Source organism: Limanda limanda, chromosome 20, assembly GCF_963576545.1.
Source record: "Limanda limanda chromosome 20, fLimLim1.1, whole genome shotgun sequence".
NCBI classification, from domain to species: Eukaryota; Metazoa; Chordata; class Actinopteri; order Pleuronectiformes; family Pleuronectidae; genus Limanda; species Limanda limanda.
Window position 1 is genome coordinate 7,599,812 of NC_083655.1, and position 12,540 is coordinate 7,612,351.

Genomic DNA, 12,540 nt, shown 5'->3' on the forward strand with positions numbered 1-12,540 from the left:
CAGAGACACAACATCGTTGGCGTCGCGCTGAAACTTTCTACCGACACATTGACTCCAACATGTTCTCGATCAAGGCTCCGATGAGCCGCGGCGTCCAGCGGCCGAAGAGACGGATCCGTGTCTGCGACTGTCGCCTCCAAACCTCCGGGGGCTCCTCCGGCCAGGAGCTGGAAACCTCCGGGATGAACTTCCATGACTTCATGCGACTCCTGTTCAAAGTAACAGTTCTTTACTTTACGCTACTCACTGGCTGTTTGGAAGATAATGTCACTTGTATACATATCTGCTATTATAAAACCAAAATATTTATTTTTCACTAGGTAGACAGATAGATAGAGGGATGCATGGATGGATTGATGGATGAATGGATGGATGGATAGATGAATGGATGGATGGATAGATGGATGGATACATTAATGGATGGATGGATGGATGGATAGATGGATGGATAAATGAATGGATGGATGGATAGATAGATAGATAGAGGGATGAATAGGTAGAGAAATGTCTACACAGACCAGTGCCATGCCCCACTTTGGAGCTAGAATATTTTTCTTGCCCCACCCGCTCCCCCATCAAAATTATGACAAAATGGGCCAAGTTTAACATGTGTATTTACATAAAATACACATGAATATTAAATTCACATTACTTTCACGAATTTCTGAAAAAACTTTTTTTGACATTTTCAACTCTTTTCAAAGAATATTGCAATAACTTTGCTTAAATTCAACTTAATTGAAGTAATTTTTGTGACATGTATCACTACATTCCTCTATCAGTCTGTACTATTTAAAAAATAGAGCAAAAATAATTTAAATTGTAATCACTTTGTTACAACATGATGAAGCTCAACCAAAAATAGCACATGCATGTGACTGGGGTGTATTGTTTCTAAGTGTCTTCTTAATTTGTTGGGTATCATACTGTCAGCTGCCAGAGTTTCAGACCTATAATCCACACTGGTCTCTCCTCATGTCCTCCTTCATTCACAGTGAAGTCAGGAGCAAGACAGGCTTCATTGTACTTTCTTTTCAACTTGGTTTTTGAACACTGTCATCTTTGTCACTGATCTCACTGTGTGTGTCTCTGAGCAAATGAGTGGAGGCGGAGCCCCGGGGCCTGTGTGGGCCGCGCCACACAGTTTGAGAATCTATCTATAGACTGATGGATAGAGGGATGAATGGATGGATAAATAGATAGATAGATAGATGGACGTATAGATAGATAGATTAATTGAGGGATAGATAGATAGATAGATAGATAGATAGATAGATAGATAGATAGATAGATAGATAGATAGATAGATAGATAGATAGATAGATAGATAGATAGACAAATCCTCGCGTTGAGACTAAGTGCTGCTGTCTGTTGTGTTTGGGGAATGCGGGAGCCATGGCCAAGGTCAGGGGAACAGGGCTGGTTCCCTCCCTAGACACCACAAACAGAGTAGTCAGGTAAAACTGTCTCCAGAGCTAGAAAACCCATGATAAGTTTGAAGTGTACGTACGCAGGACTTCAGAATATGAGAGGACATCACGCGCAGTTGTTGAATTGAACGACTCTGAAATTCTCCCTGGCCAAGCTTCAATAAATATTTCATTAAATTTGAGTAAAGATGTCTTTGATTCATGTTAAAAAGGTCTCTGAGACATTTGAAGGTTTTTGTCTCCAGCAAGCGTCTGTTTTTTTTTTCAAATGTGTGTAAAACTAACTATTTTCTCTGCTCTTATCATCTTCCTTTATCTAAATGTTATAAATATTATCGAGCAACCTTTTTTTTTTATTATTCAATCTGATGATTATTTTAACAAGTAATTCAAAACGTTGTCTGTTTTTGCGTACAGAAATTTCCAGGCCATTCCGATGAAATGTTTGTGGTGGCCACTACAGATAGAAAGGCTCTGGATTCGAACACATTTGGTGAGTAAATCGGCCTTCATGGGTTTCCACAAATTATAGACGAGAAAATTAAACAAATAGGTTTGAAACTTTAGTAATCTGGTCCTCGACGATTGACGGACTCTGTTCTGAACTTGCTGTGATTTTTTATGTTCCTTGTAGAGGAGCTTGAGGATGGCTGTACCCTCTACTTGCTTCATAAGCTGGACCAAGATCTCCCCGCGGCGATGGAGGAGCACATCACGTTTACACCACATTATGACACCTTGATCCAGAGCGGCCAGTATGAGTACTACGATAGTGAGGGCCAGACATCCTTATGTAAGCACTAACCTGGTCATTGGCTCTTCTAGTAAGAATACTGGAGATTGACAGAGAGTTCGAGCTGCACTGCATCTTTCCTCAGCTGATTCCTCTGTTCATTTTTCTAGCGTTCACGCTTGCTGAGCTGATCGACAACTCTCTGTGGGCCACATCTAAAAACACAGAAAGGAGGACAATAGAGATACGAATGGTTGGTTGTGGAGTTGCATGTAACTTTTTATCTTAAAGGAGACATATGAGGCTCTCTCACTTGTCCTTTTTAGAACCTAGAACCTGTCTAGGTGGAAAGGTGAGTGACGCAGCACTGAGGGCGTGGTGGCAAAGCAGCCTGTTATTATAACAGTGATTTGCGTGAACAATAGGGAACAAAAGTGCAACTCAAACAGTCAATTATGTAAGTTCTATTGGTCTTTTTGTGAACGTCAACACGACATGCCCACTTCTCATTGGTTGAGGGGCGGGATTTAAATGATCACCCAGGTGCTGGGTTTGATGACGTGGCAGCGGCGTGATAAAAACAATGTTCCTTTATACTCTCTAAATTATGAACCTTAATATGAGCATAATATGTCTCCTTTAACTTGTTTTAATTCAATGTCATCCATACTGTTTAATGAAATCTCGGAGGCAGACAATTATATCAGCAAAATTATATCTTCTCTTTATTTTCCAGCTTTTTGATGAAAGTGTGGGGAAAGCCGCCATCATTGCCTTAGATAACGGATGCGGGATGACCTCACAGAAGCTCAGAGATTGGGCTGTATATAGATGCTCTAAATTCAACAGGCCGAGTGAAATGTATGTTCGGCCTGATCCCGCCCCCCGGAGTCTCAACAGTGATATATCCTACTTTGGAGTTGGAGGAAAACAGGCTATTTTCTACATCGGAGATTCGGTCAGGGTAAGTCCTCTGTGATAATAGTTAAGAATGCAGCATTACTACATTTGTAAAGCTACTAACAAAAGAGAAGCACGTGGTCTTTGCAGCAGGATTTATATGTTGCGTTTGTCCGGTCTTTCACCAGATGATCACCAAATCAGTCGACTGCCCAGATGTCCATGAGCTGATCTTGTCCAAAGAAGATTTCAAGAGGAAAGAAGAGAACAAAGAAGATGTTTACACAAGCGTCATCAAAAACAGGAAGGTAAACAACAAACCTTTATTTTTTTAAGCATTTCGTACTTTGATTGAAAATGAAGAGGATTATGACTTGCAGTTCTCTGTGGTAACATCTGTGACGCCTCGTCCTCCTCCTGCAGCCCGGCGACCGGTCACACGTGATTAAAAACGACGAGCGCTTCCTCCGTTCCTTAATCGCTGAGGAACCGGTGAAGGAAAGCTTCACAGCCGTGGTCATCACAGGGGTCAGGCCGGAACATGTAGCCTTTCTGAAACAAGATTTCAAGGTGTTGACCAGACAGCTAGCGTGAGTTATTTCACCAACATCCTCCAAAACGATAATCCAAAGTCTTTACAAGCCCCAACTGCTCTGATTGTCATTGCTTCATATTAAAACGTTTCCTTTGTTTTCAGTCACACGTATCACTATTACATACATGGAGTCCATGGAAATGACCCAAGCAGCAGCTTCACAAACTCCAATCATTCCAAAATTGACATTCAGGTAAGTCTGTTGGTCTTAGACAGTTTAAGCAGCCTGTTTAGGGAAATTCTTACCATTTGCCTGTTGTCTTTGAATCAGGTCTCCTTACGTGAAAAGCCACCTAAATTCCCCCGTGTGGTGAATCTCCGGGAAATCGATGACGACATGCAGACTCTGTACATAAAAGCGGCTGCAGACACGTTTGAGTTTAGGGCCGCCACCGGTGTCGACAACGGCAGAGTGGAGGGAATCATTCGCTATCATCCCTTCCTTTACGACAAGGAGACATACCCACTAGGCCCGGAGGTGGCGGAAGGTATTACAATGTTGTTGAATAGTCAACATACTTTGAAGTATGACAGTTTAGGATTAAATTGTCGGTGTTATCCTTTGTTTCTTCAGCACTTGAAGAAGATTGCGATGGTGAGCCTGGGGTCCGGCATCAGGCAAGAGGCAAGAGGGCGATCTTTGAGTGTTTCTGGAATGGACGCCTCATACCCTACACCACAGTACATGAGTAAATATGTTCATTATTGTCTTTCATTACTTTTTTTTAACCATTTTAACTGTGAAAGAACTGTTGTACAACATGGATTTTCCCGGCAGGAAATGCAGGATTACACAAAAACTACTGGATGCGTTACCAAGCACCTTGGTACAGGGATGTGGAATCTTTATCTCTCCTGGCCTCATAATCTCCAAACTGAATTTTTCCACTATTAATTAAAGAAAACCTCCTCAACCGATGAGCTGTACCTTGTGGTTTTGGGCTGATTAGATCTGTTTCTCTCACTGCTGCCCCTCGCTGCTTTGTGTATATGTTTACTGGTTTCTGTCATGTCTCGTTGTTGCAGGTTTGACTGGTGTGCGTGTAAAGACAAAGGAGCAAAGGTGCCCGAAGATTGCTACAGTCGCTTTTCAGGAGTGCTCTTCACTGACGACAAATTTGAGGTCACGACGAACAAGCTCACCTTTATGAACCTGGAGCAGAGAGTGAAGGGCAGGGAAACTATCTTCACCCGGGTTGTTAACGGACAGGTGATCATACACATATTTTCTTTTTTTTCTATCGAAAAGACAATGAGTTTGTGGTCAAAGATCTATTTGTGCAGCTTCTTTGAGATAAAGTGGTGAAACCTTCCACAGGAACAAAGAACTAACATACAGAAGGAGTTCACGGATTGGCTAAAAAACTGTCACCAGAATTTGGACAAGCAGGTGAAGTTCCTCGGCTTCAGGAAGATCGAAACTCGATCAGATATGGGCTTGAAGAAAATATGGTCCACGTTCTCTGCCATCAAATTGGACGGCAAAATGTACAAAACAGGCCAACTGGTGAGCCTGTTTTTCTTTAGATACTGAAAGTGTTTTCTGATTGTTCTGCACTCTATCTTGTATCAATGCTTACTCACATTTTCACACAGGTGAAGTCTCAGAGAACGCAGCCGATCATCCGTGGCACTGTGCTCCAGTTTTGGCTGTATGGAGAGCATAACAAAGACGTCTTTGCCACAGGAGGACTGGTTGAAGTTCGTCTGGTAAGGAAGGAAAATGTCTGCAACGTATCAGTGCCTCAGGAGGTTTTCTTGCGAGTCATTTATTCCCCGGTCTACACTACTGCAGATATTATTTGAACGTTTTTTTTTAAATAAAATCTCCACACGACCTTGTTTTACAAAACATTTCCATCCAAACGGGAACACGCCTGGAGGTGGAAATTAAGTCTTCATTAAAAGACCCATCAAATACCTGAGAAGAACATTGTGTTCCAAGTAACATTGGGCGAGGCTCCTTAAATCCCCATTGCTGCAGTTATGAGTCCTAGCAGGTACAAATGTGTTTTGTTGTTACACGCAAGGCAACATTGGGAATTTGCTCAGTGAGCTGCGACGTCATTGTTTCCCAAACTTGTTACACACGGATTCACAGAAACTAAAGTCTTTGAAAAATCTCCACCTTGTAAGGTGTTTTGAAAAAGTCTTTGTTTTCATTTTGACATTTGAGTTTTACTATTTAACACAAGACAAACGAACAAATTCTGCTTCCCAGGAACCAATAGCACTTTACAACAGGAACAGGATCATACCCATTTCCAAGATCGACAGGAACGCCACGGACGAAGGCATCAAGCAAGGCATTGAAAATGACCTCTGCAGGTGAGTGAGCAGCACTGACACCGAAATGTTCACGAAAAGCTCACAGCGATAGATTTTATTCAGGCCGATCAATTATTCGGTCTGGCTCTAGTTACCGTTTCTATTTCATTGCCTTCATGTTGTATTTTATGCCGGATTGCACCTAATCCGCTCGAGTAAATGATTGCTTGGTTCCAGGCTTCCACATGAGCTGAAAGTGATCTGGCAGGACTCTAACGAATGGCCACAGAATTGTGTTTGTCCAGCTGGAACTCCGTTAGGTAAAATATTGTGTCGCCTCCTCATTTCGCCTCTTCAAACACACACCCCGGTCACCGGTTATAACACCAAAAAATACACAAACATCATTCTGTTTGTTTTGTTTTTTACTTCAATATTTCAGGGCCACTCAGAGTCGAGATCATGAACAAGAAGGGAGAGGGGATGTCGAGGATGCCAGCAACAAGCCAGGGGATGGTGATCAAACTGAGCGTCCAGCTAACAGTGGTCAAGAACGGTAAGATCGTCCGGGTTGCGAAATAGAGAAATGTTCCATCACAAACCTCCAGCACACGGATCCCAAACCAAAACAAAGCGTCAAACATCAAATTCTTAATCTTATCAATTTAAAAGAGCTGCACGGAATTACACTCACTTTTTTCGTCATGATTTATTCCCTGGAAAATCTGTTAAAATATGAACACTTTTGGGAATTTGTACTGGAAATAAACATGTAAATATAAAATTCTGTAACTTAGAGTCACCTTCATAACTCTTAAATAGCTGCTCTTCTTCTTCTTCTTACGATTCTTCGTCGTTCCGCCTCTTCCTGTGGAGCTTGTAACCATGTTTCTTTCCTCTTTCCCACGTAGGTCCTGAAAAGGCAGAGGTTCTTTGTTTGGTTGCTCAGCACTCTGCGAAGTGGAGTTTCTGGTTCAAAAAAATTGGTACGTTTGTTTGTATGTGTCGTTATAAAACAAAGAGAAAGATGAAATGAAAGTATCATTTGTCATTGTTTCAAACATTTGTTCTTTGGCAGAGAAATTAAATGACCCTGGGAGTTACACGCTGTACCTCAACACCCTGATAAATGACACCAGTGCCACAGACTTCGGAGGCCGAGCCCTTCCAATCTCCAAAATCAGTTTCACCATCACGGGTAAGGAGCGCAGAGCGTTTACTGCCGTGTTTGTTATCCTGAGTGAGAGCCCTTATCTCACACACCTCTGCTGCCTGTCTCCTTCTCAGCGGGGAAAGCCGAGGCGTTTGTTGCGGGGGAGATGAGCTCCACTCTTCATGTCGGCTTGCCATTTGACATTCCCCTGCAGATAACAGATAGTTATGGCAACTCCACAAAGCCTCTTCCCGGTCTCCTGCCTGAACTCGGATGCAGGTGGGTCATTAAATCTCCGAGGGCGGTTTAGTGATCAGTATGTTTGTCAGTCTGTGGTTTTGTCTGTAGTACATTTTGTTTTTTTCTGGAACAGGACTCAAACTGTTCTGCACAGAACAGTTTGAGTTTTGAACACTGTAATTATCCCAGAAGAATTACGCTGTAATCGGATAGTCGTTGCTTTGTGAGAGCGCTGCCATCTGATTGGTCAACCAGCCAATTGTTTTTACGCCTCAGTGGCCAGAGGCCTTGTTTCTCAGCTTCCACCTACGCCTTATCAAATTTGCTACTGACACTCCCTTGGAAAATATAAACTTGTTTGATTACAGTGGTCAAAAACGAAAGGTCATGGTGACCTCCTGTGAATCTGTAAAAAATACGTGTGTCTTCTTGAATTGGACTTGAGTTGAATTGCACTTTTTGGCGGAGGCATACAACTCCAGAGACGTTATAGAGTTTTCTAGTCTCTAGTCATGTTTTTTATTATCATCCGAAATGTTCCGACTGTGATTGCACCATATAATCTGCAATTTCCAGTTTGGTTCAGGGAATACATCATGTACTGTTGTTTTTAAATCCCCAGTTTTATGTGTTTCCTTTCTTTTTAGAAGATGACTCGTAAGAAAGATGAACCTTCTGCATATTTATGTGTATTTAAGATTACGTGCACATAAATATTTTGTTATAAACTTGACCTGGTTTATTATTAATCTCATTATATGGCCCTTGCCGTGACGCTATCATTGTTATCATTCAGGGACCTGGAGGTGACTTATGCGACAGTGGACTGCAGTGGGAGCAAGTTCATCATCAAAGGTGTCAAAGCAAGAGGAAAGGTCCTGAATAACCAACTATCCAAGGTGAGAACAAAACCCAAATGCTCTCTTTTTGAAAAACCACACTCTGTCACAGGGGTTGATAGAAAAGAGAACCTCCATTTTTGCTCATGCAGTAAAATCGCAGCTCCTATTACAACACAAATAAATCATCACTTCTCAAGCCTGGGTCTTCTCCTGCTGACTTTCTCCATCCTGCGTCTTATCTCGCAGAAATACGACCTGAGAGTGACCCTGACCGGCCTGAAAAAACCCACCCAGACCATCAAGATCAGTCTCCTCCCCGGTACGAATGCATTTATCAATTCAGTTCGATTTGAAGTCAGCTCTTCATTATAAGAATCCGTGTGCAGGAATCATTTTGATGCTAGAGATGGTGTGGTGGAAATCTGGAAATACAAGAGGCTGGAAACACCAAAGTTATCATGTGTATTTAATAAGGGGAAACACAGAGAAACCACAAGGATCTCAGAGTGAAGATGCAGGACAGTCAAATACAATGATCTCATATAGGAGGACTAAGGCTATCTCTCTCAGCCAATCCAGACTGCTTCTGTAGGGCGCAGGTAGAGAGCTATCTAAACACAGGAAACACTTATGATTTATATGTATTTCCTGGAGATAAGCACACATACATTCAGTTCTTTGGGGAGTCAGTTGACAGTTTTCAGTTCATACACAGTTCAGACCATTAAAACAGTCCAAGTCATAAATTATTTAGACAGGTTGTGTATGTTTGAAGATATAGGTCATAAAACTTACTTTACAACTACAACATGGGTTTCACACATACTTAGTTAATTGTTCCATTACAATGGTAACTGTTTCTATGATATAACAATGATACAATCCATGTTGATTTGTTAATAAACACGATTTTCTTTTTTAATCTACACATTTAGTTTATCTTGTGAAACTTTTAAAACTGCATCTTGTCAAACAAAACTAATTGTTCATAATAGAACAGAAGAGAAACCTTCATTTAAAAACATGTCTGGTGTACAAAGGGCTTTAGAAGACAGTTTTTATACTGTTTGGACGACGCCAGTCACAGCTTTTTATCTACAAACCTTTACGCTATACTTTATAAAAGCAACTTTCTTGTGATGCATTATAATGCTTTCCAGGTATTCCGCATACTCTCCATGTGAAGACAGACGACAATCCAACCGTGATAGAGAATAGAACCGCTGCCAGGTTTAACGTGGAAGTTCACGACGAGGCTGGAAACGTCACCACTCATCCCAGGCAGATAGTTCACTGCCAGGTGCGTGTGTGCGCTGTTGTTGCTGGGAAAGTGTGTGTGTTTGTGTGTGTGTGTTTGTGTGTGTGTGTGTGGGTGTGTTAAGACTCAGGTTGTGCTCATAGTGAAAAGTCGTTTGAATAATACCATTTGATTACCATTTGAATACCATTTGAATACCATTTGAATAAACATGGATTGTTCAGTGTGCATTAAGATCTATCCTCATCCCTCCCTTTTTGAAGGTCCAGGTTCCGGGGCTCACGCCGACAACGGTCGACTGCAGCAGAACAGGAGCAGGTCAGCTGGTGACAAAGACCATAAACCTGAAAATAGTTGGGGGTGAACCTCAGAAGCTGAAAGTTAAATTTGAAATGCCTGTAAGTTTAAAACAACAACAGCAACACCCACATTTTTCCTCTAAAATAAAAACTTTATTCATAATACGCCCACCTCTTTGTTTTTCTGCCAGAGTCGGAGGAATGTAGAGTCAGTCGTGAGGGAGCTGACTGTGATACCCAGCACCAGAGTCTCCCAGATCATGGTCTGCAGGCTAAATGATGAGGGTCGGGCGCTGTGGATCGATGAGAAGATCAGCTGGCTGGCTGGAGGCTCCCTGGAGAACCTGTTCTATAAGCTGTATGATGAGGCGGGCAGAGCTGTGCCCATCACGAAGGAAATAGCTTCTATGATCAAGGTGTGTATCAAATAACAAATTAAAACCGAACTTAAGGAAAAACTTGAACAAACATCATCGTTATAAGAGCTACTCAAAATGACAGAAACCATCTAGCGAATCTGTCCTTCAGATAACTGCCGCCTTTTGTATTAATGGGTTATTTAACGTTTATTTTGACTTATTTGTTTGGTCCATGTCCCATCCACCAACACAGAGGAGGGGGGGATTTATAAATAATGCTGCAGCCAGCCACCCACCAGGGGGCGATGATCAAGATGATCTGGCTTCACTGTTGGGGAGCGGTCATGTCGTCCATCTTCATACAGAGCCTGTGATCCTGTCAGATTATGGAGATGCTTGTTTTTGTAAATGAGAGGGGAAATCTTTTTTTCGTCAGAAGCTGCAGTAAATCAAGTATTTATCAATAATCGTCATTGTTTTATATTTATTTATTTCAGGTTAACTGGACGAAACAAGTTGATGTCAAAGAGTTGTTTCTGGGGAAGCTGCCAGTCGTTCAGGTTCCCACGCAGGTGCAGCAGGAGGAGCGTTTCTACCAGGTCTCTTACCAAGACCAGAGCGTGTCTGTCTCCTTTACCATCTTGTAAGTGCAAACCCAACTTAAGACAAACTGTTTGCAGAAAGTGAATTCAAACTCTGAAGCTCACTCAAGCCGTTTTCAGATGCCCTCTGTTTCCAGTCTTGATGCTAAGCTAAGATAGTGTTATCGCCTCATCCCTTGCATGTTTCGTTTGTAGACCTCGTCCGGATGAACCAGCCAAATTAAAGACGACTCTGCTCAACGACACAGTTAAGCTGGGGGAAACTCTGTCTGGAATCATCAGTGAGTATGAACCTTATCTCACAAAGATCAGATTTTACTCAGATATGGTTTCACCCAGGACAATATCCTGCTTTTGTTCTACCTGACACAGACTTGGAGCTTGTGGACAAGTACGACAATGCAACCAAGACGCTAACGGCCACATGTGTGAAGGACTTGAATGTGAAAGCCGAAGGTCTTGACAAAGAAGCTGTCGCCTTTCAGTGGCAGGTGAGAGATTTGAGGATTTATTCACCCCAGAGTTTTCCTTTATTAAATATTAATAATAATAATAACATTAAACATAATATAGCACTTTTTAAATCAAGGGTTTACAAAGTGCTTTGACAGCAAAGCGACAAAAGTAAATATGAGAAATAACAATCAGCAAGATGTGACAAGGAGGCCGGACAACCATTTGTTCAAATTACATTTATAAATAGCTGTGACACATAAAAACTTGAGCACATTAAAGAAGTAATATGACAATAAAAATAAATGAACAAGGGAAATAAAAGGTGAAAAGAGTAAATACACAACATCAAAATAACTAAGTATTTTCTTGTATTTTTTCAAATCTGTCGACATTACTTACAAAACTTGATGATGATAATAAACTATTTATTGTTGTTATTATTATATAGCCCTTTTCTTTTATATTTGATGCTTCAGGTGCATATATCACTTTTCCAACTGTCAAGTTTGAAAACAATTTGAATGACGCATGATATGTTGGAACATATTCAAATATAAACCCACATATTCAAATATAAACATATTCAAATATAAACCCTGCGGCTTTTCTTGCTCATAACAACATCACATTAGTGGCTTACTTTACTGATGGGGCAAGAGGCCCAGGACTAATATGTTAAGCTGATAGTGAGCGCCCTCTGCAGGATCTTGAGGCAAACGACTTCAGACTTCTGAAAGGGACAGTGTGTGGGTGCGGTGATGTAAACACTCTCACTCTGTGTGTTGCTATCAGGAGAGCAGCAGGTCTGTGGATGTGACGGGAATCTGTTTCCTCCGTGGGACGCCCGGCATCAAGAGCCTGCTCTTCACGTACCAGACCTACACCACGTATCAGATCGTTAATGTGACGGCTGGAGACCCTGCACTGCTCAAACTAGTCGGTGGACCTTCGCAGGTAAGAACAGGTTCTAATTAGCTCATAGCTTTTTGTAGTTCTGCAGATTGTTGTCATAAATTTTATCCTAAATTTTACAAATCTGCTAATTTTTACTCTGTGTGTTAAAACTATATAACATGATTTGTAAAACTTGTTTATTATGTGTTCACAACTATACGTGTGTGGATTAAAAGGTTTTTTTTTAATAAAATATGTGCAGGCTTGTCACTTATGGAGTCAGAACAGCACTTTACAGCCAGCTACTCTGGGAAAGTTTATCTTTACAGCATGTTTAAAACAACCACAGTTGACTAAAGTGCTGTAAGGGCATTAAAATATGAATGTGAAATATATATAAACAGAAAATAGAAAAGCAATAAAACGTTAAACATTATAAATATGTGAGAAGTTTATTCTGCAGCAAACTTTGCTCTATTCCAGTAAACATTGTTGAGTATTTCTCCGTCTC

The 12,540-nt window shown here is 41.3% G+C and overlaps 1 protein-coding gene across 1 annotated transcript in view; it reads left to right on the forward strand.

Annotated features, from left to right (window-relative positions):
* smchd1 (structural maintenance of chromosomes flexible hinge domain containing 1) overlaps positions 1–12,540 on the forward strand; it is an 18,607-nt gene continuing 6,067 nt past the window's right edge. Inside the window, exons 1-28 of the mRNA XM_061093736.1 lie at positions 1–218; positions 1,848–1,923; positions 2,065–2,223; positions 2,334–2,416; positions 2,900–3,127; positions 3,252–3,371; positions 3,487–3,653; positions 3,761–3,851; positions 3,930–4,146; positions 4,233–4,347; positions 4,685–4,868; positions 4,977–5,165; positions 5,255–5,368; positions 5,880–5,986; positions 6,164–6,246; positions 6,369–6,482; positions 6,838–6,912; positions 7,005–7,124; positions 7,214–7,358; positions 8,116–8,218; positions 8,408–8,480; positions 9,322–9,461; positions 9,683–9,817; positions 9,910–10,134; positions 10,575–10,720; positions 10,875–10,960; positions 11,052–11,170; positions 11,928–12,089. Of these exons, the coding sequence (XP_060949719.1) occupies positions 60–218; positions 1,848–1,923; positions 2,065–2,223; positions 2,334–2,416; positions 2,900–3,127; positions 3,252–3,371; positions 3,487–3,653; positions 3,761–3,851; positions 3,930–4,146; positions 4,233–4,347; positions 4,685–4,868; positions 4,977–5,165; positions 5,255–5,368; positions 5,880–5,986; positions 6,164–6,246; positions 6,369–6,482; positions 6,838–6,912; positions 7,005–7,124; positions 7,214–7,358; positions 8,116–8,218; positions 8,408–8,480; positions 9,322–9,461; positions 9,683–9,817; positions 9,910–10,134; positions 10,575–10,720; positions 10,875–10,960; positions 11,052–11,170; positions 11,928–12,089 (3,735 nt within the window). The 5' untranslated portion in view covers positions 1–59. The remainder of the gene's footprint in view (positions 219–1,847; positions 1,924–2,064; positions 2,224–2,333; positions 2,417–2,899; positions 3,128–3,251; positions 3,372–3,486; positions 3,654–3,760; positions 3,852–3,929; positions 4,147–4,232; positions 4,348–4,684; positions 4,869–4,976; positions 5,166–5,254; positions 5,369–5,879; positions 5,987–6,163; positions 6,247–6,368; positions 6,483–6,837; positions 6,913–7,004; positions 7,125–7,213; positions 7,359–8,115; positions 8,219–8,407; positions 8,481–9,321; positions 9,462–9,682; positions 9,818–9,909; positions 10,135–10,574; positions 10,721–10,874; positions 10,961–11,051; positions 11,171–11,927; positions 12,090–12,540) is intronic.